The following is an 11,218-nucleotide window of genomic DNA, read 5'->3' as shown; positions in this document are numbered from 1 at the left end:
TTTTAAACTGTGGTTCCTGATTAATAGTTTACATCTACTTATATTTTAAAAGTCTTTAGACCTGTCATTTTTACCATCAGGTTTCAAGTTACTCACATAAAAATAAGTGAATTGATTAATTTATAATTCATAATGTTTGGTTAAATTGTTGCTCTGTTTGTGTTTTGTTAAATATTTAGAGGTTCGACTCATTCACAGTAGCGGATAGTTGCCTGACAGGCTAAACTCAGGGCATTGACACCAATGCTATCAAATCGGTAGGCGTGGCCTGATACTCACCGACTCGCCATTTTCCTCCTGTTGTTAGCTAAATAAGCTAGCTGCTCAGTGGTAAAACAAAGTCACGTCAAGATTTAAAACGTACAGTGGTGTTGTTGCAGCTAGTTAAACGCTACTTCTCTCCCGTCACCATGGACGAGGACTATTACAGCGGCGGTGGAGACTGGGAAGGCACGGGGGAAGGTCCCGCGGTGAGATGACTTGTTGCTGTTCGGAGTGGCCCGTTAGTTAGCTAGCTAAGCAGCATTAGCTTAACGGCAGCCACACACTGCTGGTTTGTTGTTGTGACAATGCTACAGCTAAGCTGCACTGATAAAATAGCAGTTTAGCGGCTCCGTTAGCCGGCTAACCAATGTCACAGCTAGTGGACATCGAAGTTAAAGTTGCACGTTAACGGTTACTCAGCTCACTTGAAAACAACGCTACCATTTAAGCCATAATAATGGCGTAACATTAGGTAGGTTGTTCTGGTAAACCTCCGAAGGTCTGCTGCAGAAGCCAAATGAGACAGTTTATGTAACACAAATGCATTCAACTAGAAAGGACATAGAGAAGGACCCCATAGAGTATTTGTTGTATACGTTTAGTAAAGTTTAACTAAGTTATTGAGCTGTAACGCAGAGCTTTCATCTACATGTTAGTGTGTTTCAAATCTGTTCCTGCTCAATCAGTCACATAAATCCAACAGTGTGGAGATTACATAGTAAAGACAGATGAGCCATTATAGAAGCATAAACTCATGTTTCAATGTTCCTGTGTGCAGGATTATGTGGAAGGGGAAAATGATGGGAAAATCCAGGAAGATTGTTTTCAGAAGTTCTCCAGCAGGGATTACATCATGGAGCCTGCTATCTTCAACACCCTTAAAACGTAAGCACCTACCTGCCTCTTACACAAACAGCATTTTAAAATGAGAACGAGAAGGCAAAGTAACGGAAAACTGTACAGGATGACTAGTGTTTTGAATCCTAAAGACCTACTGAGAATTTGATGATAGAAACCATGTTTTCCTCACAGGTATTTCCTATCGGGTGGCTCTCCAGAACACGTCATCCAGCTTCTCTCTGAAAACTACTCTGCTGTGGCTCAGACTGTCAATCTGCTGGCAGAGTGGCTCATCCAGATGGGTGGGTCGAAAACTACAGGATCCTGCATTGTTTTCATTAGCGTGGAATCCAAGCCTGTTGGTGACCGTTCATTAATCTGTCATTTCTGTGTTTTGACTGCAGGTGTAGAGCCTGCTCAGGTCCAAGAGCGAGTAGAAAATCACCTCAAAAGTCTCCTGATAAAACACTTTGACCCCCAAAAAGCTGATTCCATTTTCACTGTTGAGGGAGAGGTGAGATTTCTCAACACTGGGTTGTAATTTTTACAAAGTACAAGTGATCACAAATCTTAAACATCTTGTGCAAAAATATGTATTTGTCATGGTTACATAGAAGTGAAACCAAACCAATCCCGTCTCTTGTGTTTTCAGACTCCTGCTTGGCTCGAGCAGATGATAGCGCACACTACGTGGAGAGATCTTTTCTATAAGCTGGCAGAGGCTCACCCAGACTGCCTGATGCTCAACTTCACTGTAAAGGTGCAGTAGTAACAGTAGTAGTAGTAGTATTTCAATTAAATCTACTAAAATATTTGTTTCTTTTATGTTTTGTAAAGTTGAGCACTTGCTTGCTTTTTCCACTTTCTGCGTTCTAATGCCTCAAAAGATGAAATCTAATGTAATAGAAGAGTCTGTGTGTGTGTGTGTGTGTGTGTGTGGGTCATGTCACATTTACTTTGTGTGTGTTTAGCTCATTTCAGACGCAGGGTATCAGGGGGAGATCACCAGTGTGTCCACAGCGTGTCAGCAGCTGGAGGTTTTCTCCCGAGTATTGAGGACGTCTTTAGCCACGCTGCTGGATGGAGGAGAAGAAAACCTGGAGAAGAACCTGCCAGAATTTGCAGTAAGCCTGTTAGCTTCTCTGAAAAATAAATGAAGATGACACCTTTTATAATATTTCATAGCATCATGGTTAATGAATCCTCTTCAGAGTAGTGGGGGGCTGGAGCCGATCCCTGCTGACATTGTGCAGAGTATATCCTGGACAAGTTGCCAGGCTATCACTGGGCTGACACATAGAGTATACTGTATAATGTATTTAAGTACCTTGTAGTTCTTTCATTACATCGTAGGGATTAACAGTAAGGATTGTTCGGGGTAAATAAAAAGCCGCTTTGCGCCTGTAAATCTAGCAACTTTCTTGCCAAATGAAAAAAGAAGTAAACACGCCGTTGATGATGGAAGTAGCTGAGGAGTCAGCCGTCTGGCTTCCTTCTCCTCTCTGTTGAGAGTTTCACATGCGCAGAACCAACAGGGCTCTTGTGAGACAGTGGGGTGAAGACAAAGTTTATGAGCTGAATCACAAGCGAATGTTTCAGTTATCCTGAAAACAGGCGTTTAGTTGTGTGGAGTAAGAGGATGGGGGCGAAACTCCAGATCCATGTAGCGATCAAACGTGACAATTTACATACAGTAGTTATTTTATAACCACGAATAAATCAAACCATTTCAATAAGACAAGTGAAAATTTACTTTAGGCAACATGAACGTTGAACCCTGACGTGATTGATATTTAATAACTGATTGTAGTGCTGAGATGATCAAACGATTATTCTCCATATCAACTATTCAGATAGTTGATTTTTTTTATTACATTACATTACAAACATTTACTGATCGCACTTCTGAAATGTAAGGCTTCGTGGCTTTTCTCTTTGATATCATTCACCTTTCTTGAGACATTTTATAGATGAAACAATTATTATTTTTCTTGATTATTTACCTCCTGCGTAAAAGTCAGTAAATGTGATTTTCTGTTCCTCCGTTTGCGACATGTGACGCTCTTTGTCCTCTCCCGTAGAAGATGGTGTGTCACGGCGAGCACACCTACCTCTTCTTCCAGGCGATGATGTCCATCCTCTCTCAGGAGGAACAAGGCGGCTCAGCTATTCGAAGGATCGGCCAGGAGGTGCAGAAGTCCGCACACGAGAGGTAACTTTGTCCTTTTTTTCCACCAGAATCTCACCATGAAGATCAATCACATGTGGATGACGTCACTACTGTGTTTGTGGTTTGTATCACAGAGGTCACGATGCCAGTCAGATAACGCTCGCGCTCGGCACAGCAGCAGCCTACCCTCGAGCCTGCCAGGCGCTGGGGGCCATGTTGTCTAAAGGAGCCCTGAATCCGGCAGATATCACAGTTCTGTTCAAGATGTTCAGCAGCATGGACCCGCCTCCTGTGGAGCTGGTGAGGACGGAGCATCTTTGACCCCGTTTGTATCCACTGCATGTCTGTTAAGGTGCTGAAACATGTGTCTTTCTCGTCTTTAGATCCGAGTGCCGGCCTTTCTGGACTTGTTCATGCAGTCGCTGTTTAAGCCGGGATCAAAGATAAATCAAGACCACAAACACAAGTACATTCACATCCTGGCCTACGCTGCCAGTGTGGTTGAAACGTGGAAAAAGGTACAGAGAGAAGCTGAAGCGTCCGCAGACACAAAACACTCATGGCAGATTTCAGTTGTTTGATTTAGATTAACCGGCTAAAATAATAACTTATTGTGAACTACTTTGGTGGTTTCTTTATAGCTCCTGGTTTCACCTTCTTTACCCGTTTCTTTCTGTTCAACCCCAGAACAAGCGAGTCAACATCAATAAGGACGAGCTGAAGTCGACGTCCAAGGCCATAGAGACTGTGCACAACCTGTGCTGCAACGAGAACAAAGGAGCCACCGAGCTGGTGGCTGAACTCGGCACTTTGTACCAGTGCATCCGGTGAGGAGACGGCCGAGATCTCGTTCCTCAAAAGCCTTCAACATGTTGTTGTTTTAAGAGAGGGATGTGTTCTATGTGAGGAGAAACATGTTCACAATGGTGGCCTTGTTGGTGGTTGTAAAAGGCAAAACAGAAATTCAAACATTCGGATGGGATTGTCAATCAAGTATTGTCAATACTAGGGGAAAATAAATAATGAAATTGAAGTTCATGGAATAACCAGCTGATCCGACTTGGAAATATAAGATTGATGTAACTTGACACTCCACATCTGGGAGGGAATGTAGTGAAGATTTCTGTAATCTTTGCAAACAAACTTATTTTGTCGATCAGCTGTAGAAGATCAAAATAATACTAAATTAATTCTGTGTGATTTAAATTGGGAAATACATGAGCTTTTTGAAAAATAACGATAATGCACTCAGTGACCGCTGACACGTTTAAGTTGTTCTAAAGACTAATTGAGGTTCGACATCCTGCCCTTCTCACTTCTGACTTCTTGTTTGTTTGGATTCAGGTTCCCAGTCGTCGCTATGGGGGTTTTGAAATGGGTGGATTGGACGGTGTCTGAGCCGCGCTACTTCCAGCTGCAGACAGACCACACTCCAGTACATTTAGCTCTGCTGGACGAGGTACAACATTTCAGATTACACTTCACATATCCAGTCTTTAAGACGGCAGTTGAATTGAAAATGAATGCTTCCTCCGCACAGATCTGTACGTGTCACCAGCTGCTGCACCCGCAGGTCCTCCAGCTGCTCATCAAGCTTTTTGAGACGGAGCACTCTCAGCTGGACGTCATGGAGCAGGTCTGTTTGTGTCACTGTAACGCTTCTTATTTCAGTGTGTTCAGTATGTTGCAACCTGTCCGCTGACGGCGCGTTGCTCTCATTTCCCCCTCAGCTGGAGTTGAAGAAGACTCTGCTGGATCGGATGGTTCATCTGCTGAGCCGTGGCTACGTCCTGCCGGTAGTCGGGTACATTCGCAAGTGTCTGGAGAAACTCAACACGGACATCTCCCTCATTAGATATTTTGTCACTGAGGTAACTGCTCCTTCTGATCTTGATTAGTGGTCATGAGATAAAACGTGGCAAACGAAGTGAACTCTGGTTTACGCACAGTGTATAACTGAGTTTTTTCCCGCAATCACAGAAGTTACAGGGTGCCTGCCGGTATCAGACTATGTTGTATACACACAAGGCCCTAGGATGGTCTTGAACAAAGTTTCATCAATCTAAGAGACTTTGATTTCAGTGGGTATTGCTCATCCTCACGTGAATAATATATAATAAGTTGAGACATTAAATTTAAACACCTTAAAGTTAGCAATTAGCTGGTAGCCATCAGAGCGTTTAGCAGCTGAAGAGCCAGATATTTCCTTCAGTTGGCAGAAACAGCTCAAACAGAGTAAATACTGGTCTTAAATTCATCATTAATTCACTCCAAAAGAATAATCAATTGCAAATAAGCAAGTTCACGATATTAACTTGAAAGCTAAGTCAACGGTGTGTTCTCAACTTATTTCTGCTGTTCCCAAGTGGCCAAAAGACTCATTGCCGTCTTAATGTTAGTCAGGTGATCATGATTGAAAATGTGAATGTTTTACTACATTTTTTTTTTTTTGTAAAGACTGCTGACATAAACGGACCTTTAACACCATCCTAAATCATTTGTAACTTGTAACAAACTGATTGAACCTAAATATTGCTCTCTTTAGGTGCTGGATGTGATCGCTCCTCCCTACACATCAGACTTCGTTCAGCTCTTCTTGCCCATCCTGGAGAACGACAGCATCGCAGGAACAATCCGCACAGAGGGAGAGCATGACCCTGTAGCAGAGTTCATTGGTGAGTGACGCGCTTCTATTTGAGTCGGTACAATCATGACTTACTGGAGAGAGATATCTAAAAGTCCGGTCAGTAAAACCAACTATATACTGTTTAAAAGTTACGTGTTGTCACGTTTTTGTAATTTGTAAACTTCCTTTAGAAACATGTTCATGTCTGTAATTAATTCTCTGTTTTTTCAGCTCATTGCAAGTCAAACTTCATCATGATAAATTGACAGTGTAAATGTTGGAGATTGTACCAGGAAGACCCAGCGGAGGAAGAAGATCTGTGATCACCAAACGCTCTGATGTTGGAGCACACAGCTCGGGACTGTTCAGTCTGACCGAGTGAACGATTTGTTTCTATCGAGGCAACAAAACGGGCAGAAGTTCAGTAAGTAGACGGACCGGATGAAGAAGATGCAGCTAAACGTTTTCTTTTTTTCACCTGTATATTTGACTTTCTATATTTTTATGTTGGTTCAAGTGGTTTTTAAATAAAAACCTGAATATGTGCTTTCTTGCATTTGTAAAATGGCTTTTTTATTGGATTTTTATCATTAACGTCACTAAGAAAGAGCCAAGTTTTCTGCACAGACCTACGGTAGTTCGTTGAATTTTGACAGTAAATACGACAGGCACATAGATACAGTAAACTACACAATCATGTCACCATAGGAAGCTTTGCACAGGATGTTTCCCGCCTACAGACGGAGTGATTCGTACTCAAAGGACAGGTTGTGTGTGGAGCATCACTTTTAAGTGTTGTGTTTATGGACACAATTTAAAACAACAAAACAAAGATTGCAATTTTTCCAGAATGTCTGATGTGTAGATGAGTGTGAACACAAAAAGGAAATAACAGTTTGTATTCGGCTGCCAGTGCATGTAAGGCACAATTTAAAGTTTATGTATTTTTCCTAACGGTGTGGTTCAATACTGTCAACACAATAAACACCACACACTGAAGACAGTCAGTGTCACAGCAGTGTAGGACTAATCATAAACTCTTCTTTGGCTGAGTCAGTTTGCATTGAAAAACGTGTTCTACAAAAAGCTGAATATTTGCATTGATTGGAGCAGGTCTGATTTTACTCTTTTTTTTTTAAAGTGTAAAAAATAGATCTCTGAGAGAAGAAAATCGTATTCCCTTTAAAACATTTTTACAAAGAGAAAGTGTCTCTCTGCCCGAGACAGGAAGAGTGTCTTCTGACGCTGTGGGTGCTGCTCTCTACAGGTAGGCCTTGGGGACCACTGGGTCTCCGTACATGCAGTCCTCCTCCAATGCCAGGTTGTATGTGCTTCCACTTCCTCCTTTGTAGGCGCTGGTCACAATCCTGAGCCATCCCTTCTCACCCTGGAGGAATGGGGGAAATTAATCAACAACTATTGTGATGAACGATCAATCATTGTAGTCATTTTTCAAGCCAAAAAGCCAAACGTTCCCTAGATCCAGCTTCTCAATTGACCCTTCTTTATGTCCCGCCCTTCGAATGCAGACCGGCCAATCAGCAGATTATCTGCCAGCGCTGACCACTTCATGGCTCTGCTACATCGACGCCCAGCAATCGTCTTCAGGCTGGTTTTATGGTTCAGTGAACCAGCGTTTAACATTTTAATGAAGAAGATCTACGTTTCTGCGTAAAAACCCGGGGAGCTAACATGAGCAGAGTTAGCATATCATTAACTGGCATTAAAGTAGCTTCTCTTTGAAATTGATTTTCTGTGATTTAAAGAAAAGTAGATAATATTCATTCAGGGAGTGCAATTAGTGGCAGTGAGGGATCTATGCTATCGTAGCTCCGATAGCTTGATGGGTACATTGTTGATTTGCTGGTTGTCTTTGTTTTATATGATCGTAAGTTAAATAACTGGGTTTTGGGACTGTTCGTTGAACAACAATGAATTTGAAGATGTCCCCTCTTACTTAGGGAATTACAATATTATTGTTCAGGAAGCAGGGTATTTATTTTGACTATAGAGCCGACAGCCATCGCTAAGTTCTCTGTTTGATAAAGACTTACCCATGGCTCTCCCCAGGAATTGCGTACAATCCAGTATTCATCTCCGTTCTCCATGCCCCATCCTGCCACTGACACAATATGATTGATGAAAGGTTCCTCCTGATATTCAGAATAGACGCCTCCGGTGTAGGCATCCAGCTTGTCTGTGGCCATAATCCCACAGCTGGAGAAAACAAAACATCACAGATTACTCACCTCTGGGTGAAGGTGAAACAATTAGTGAAATCAGAAAGTGCAGCGCTGCTGTGGAATGAAGATGTGGATATATATACGATTCATCAAATGTTCCACAGCAGCCTAACAAATAAGTACCAGAGCGGCTGCCTACTGCTGCTCTACAAGTAAAAAAAGGTGCAAACCTGATTGGTCCTCTAGCGTAGATCTCTGCCATCATCTTTTCCCTCCCGCTCACAGATCCGAAATCTCCCACTTTCCACAGGGTGTAGTTCTTCACAATGTTGCACACTCCAAAGGTGGTGCAGGTGCCACATTGATTGAAAGTATCGCATTCTTTGGAGAGGGACACAGAACGTATCACAGAATGAGACACGGTAAGTGATCGTAACCATGACTGTGTGCACTGAAGGACACCTACTCTGGTCTATAGCCTGGTAGTTGTTGCAGGTCTCGTCTGGGATCCCGTGTGTGTTGGCGTACTCCCAAACTCCGCTGTGATCTCCTCCTTGGCAACTGCCGGCTTCACCGCAGTCGATCACATTCTGGACAGAGAGATAGGCCGATGGCCACGCTCCCTTTCTCTTAATGTTGATGCGATCTGGAGAGAGAGGAAACCCAGAGCTTCATTTTTTTAATGGCATACTGTGTGATGACATTTCCATGACTTTATTGTGATTTGTATGGCATTATACCATCACATACTTTACTTTTTACGACACTATAATGTGATTTATTCATAACATGTTATGGCATACTCTAATGTATGTTATATTACATTATGACTTTTAATGACGTTTTCTATGCCATACTATACAAGCGACAAGTGTTTTTGGCATACTATACTAAGACTTATTTTGAAGTTCTTTATGACTTTCTTCACTAGCACTCTTTTATGACATAAAAGGCATTCCTGAGAACACCAAAATCAGTCCATCGTTAAGTGCAAGTGGACGTTTGTGCCAAATTTGAAGAAAAACCCTCCACCCACGACTGCAGCCGGTGCTGAGACATAAAGACACCTCGACGACTTAGTTCTCATTTCTGTGCAAAGTGAAAGCGGAACTCCAATCCTCTAAAATAAAATCTGTGTGAAGAGTCATGTGAGCACCTGCGGTTCTACACAGTCACCAAACCACAATGATCACATGTTTATTCGTCCCCAACAGGAATGCTGATTCACACCTGCCATCGCACTCGTGCTGCCATGGGCCCAGCAGGAGCCGCAGTACTGGGGGATGTGCTGGTTGCGGGTCGTGCTCACAAAGTTGGTGCCATTGATGTTCCTCCAGTCCCAGGATTTGGGCAATTCAGAGATGTTTAAATACTCATGAGGACGAGGAGCGGTCCTGTGGACAGACAGGTGATACGTACATTAGTTCTGAAGCAGCAACACACCCAATGCTGGTTTATTTAAATGATTTAAAAAATGTCTTCGGTCTGGATTGGAATAATAAAAGTATTAACATGTATGCTTTAAAAAAAAGACACTGCGTTAGTTTGATTATCACAATAGGTGCAGATACTTTTTCATCGACTAATCATTTTAGCTCTAAATTATATTTCAGAAACAGATTTTTAAATCTATACTGTACTATACTTTAGAAATATAAACATTAAAATCCAAAGCCAATCCTGATATTTATCTTGAAAACTTTAGTATTCTTCACCATTTGACGCACTGATCATGTACAAAACTGAATAGCTTTAAAACAGCATGTTGGGATATCAACTGCACAAAAAAACACAATCTATTAGTTAACATTTAATGTGATATATTGTGCTTTGTATCTTTTTACCAATGCAGTCTTTATAACAATGAGTCAGTATTCATTGCTGTGGGGAATGTACCTGTTTCCTCAAACGAACTAAGTTAGTTCACTCAATAACGTGATTTAGAGAGAGTAATAACGTGATTTATACAGTAATAACAAGACAATCCTGAAGGCGTAACTATATCGTTCCGTTTAACCAGAAGTCTTAACAGATACAACAATGTAATAAACGCTAAACCTAAACTCTTTAACTCCAGTTACTTGATCGACTGACGTTAACGGCGATCTACAGCTAACTAGCTCGCTAACTGTTAGATAAAACAGACTTTTCCCGGAGCTAACCAGTTGATTCTTCTTAACCTTATCTTTTAAAAACACAACCATGTTTACTTACTTCAGTCCGAAATAGTTTCGTTTCGGTGTGCGGACGTAACACGCCTGCTTCTGGTTGAAAAACACACCGGCACTCACACCGGACAGTACGACCGAAAACAGGACCAGTAAAGCCGTTGGAGACATCTTTAATAACACCGAGCAGGCTTTAAACCTTGATTTACTAAACTAAGTAACGAGGAGAGGAGGGTCTGTCGGTAGCAGAGGCAGCCTGATCACTGGTGATTCTACGGGTAGAGTCAGTGGCGATAAAGTCATGTGACCAGTAAATCACATGTTTATAGGGAAGTCACATGTACATCCCTCAGTGAAGAGGACACACAAAGACAATCTGTCCTGTAAAGGCAATCAAATCAAATGTACTTTGACTTGGAATTTTGAAAGATTCTTTTCTCCACAAGACTTTTTTTTAAATTAATTAATAAAAACAACTGACGCCCATAACACATTTAAAGAATGGGGACCAGAATAATGAAAACGGAAAATACTCATAAAATCCAATACAACATATTGTCTTGTAATGTGTTGCAAAGCCACTGCAGTTTGAGTGAACCATCAGTGTCACATGAGTACTGTTAATGAACTGTGGCCCTTATCACCGTTACAACTGTTCTTGTGTGATAAGCCGTTATAAAGGTTTTAATCCCCGATAGTAACATTTCAACCAGTCCAAAAAAAACCATAATAGTCATTATGTAGGTGCCTGCAATACAACTGTTAGTGACCGTAGTTCATTCTTGACCTAGGAAACAGATACAAAAAATGTCAGAATTTAAGGTCCACTTAAATGCTTTTCCCTGAACTTTTAACTGCGTCTCTCAGCAGACATCTCCAAAAAGCTACTCTGCAGCCCTCAGGTCAGATAACACCGCCTTTGTTAAAAAAGGACAAGATTGTCACAAGGGTGGAATAACATCATACG

At 41.7% G+C, this 11,218-nt stretch overlaps 2 protein-coding genes across 2 annotated transcripts; one reads left to right on the top strand and one right to left on the bottom strand.

Annotated features, from left to right (window-relative positions):
* Positions 1-318: 318 nt before the first annotated feature.
* On the top strand, positions 319-6,446 carry nelfcd (negative elongation factor complex member C/D). Its single transcript, XM_079295911.1, has 15 exons — positions 319-470; positions 1,043-1,149; positions 1,297-1,406; positions 1,509-1,618; positions 1,757-1,864; positions 2,076-2,228; positions 3,186-3,316; positions 3,409-3,574; positions 3,658-3,792; positions 3,962-4,101; positions 4,619-4,733; positions 4,815-4,910; positions 5,005-5,145; positions 5,820-5,949; positions 6,132-6,446. The coding sequence occupies exons 1-15, from the start codon at positions 411-413 to the stop codon at positions 6,164-6,166; spliced, it is 1,737 nt and encodes a 578-aa protein (XP_079152037.1). The 5' UTR covers positions 319-410; the 3' UTR covers positions 6,167-6,446.
* A 95-nt stretch (positions 6,447-6,541) lies between these two features.
* ctsz (cathepsin Z) lies at positions 6,542-10,527 on the bottom strand. Its single transcript, XM_079295922.1, has 6 exons — positions 10,298-10,527; positions 9,314-9,477; positions 8,550-8,729; positions 8,314-8,464; positions 7,955-8,117; positions 6,542-7,287 (listed from the first exon to the last, which is right to left on the bottom strand). Exons 1-6 carry the CDS (start codon positions 10,420-10,422, stop codon positions 7,162-7,164), a joined length of 909 nt encoding a protein of 302 aa, XP_079152048.1. The 5' UTR covers positions 10,423-10,527; the 3' UTR covers positions 6,542-7,161.
* Between the last annotated feature and the right edge of the window lie 691 nt (positions 10,528-11,218).

Source organism: Melanostigma gelatinosum (assembly GCF_949748355.1).
Source record: "Melanostigma gelatinosum genome assembly, chromosome: 3".
Taxonomy (NCBI): Eukaryota; Metazoa; Chordata; class Actinopteri; order Perciformes; family Zoarcidae; genus Melanostigma; species Melanostigma gelatinosum.
The sequence above is the reverse complement of the archived record's forward strand: the minus strand, read 5'-3'. Positions and strand labels throughout refer to the sequence as shown.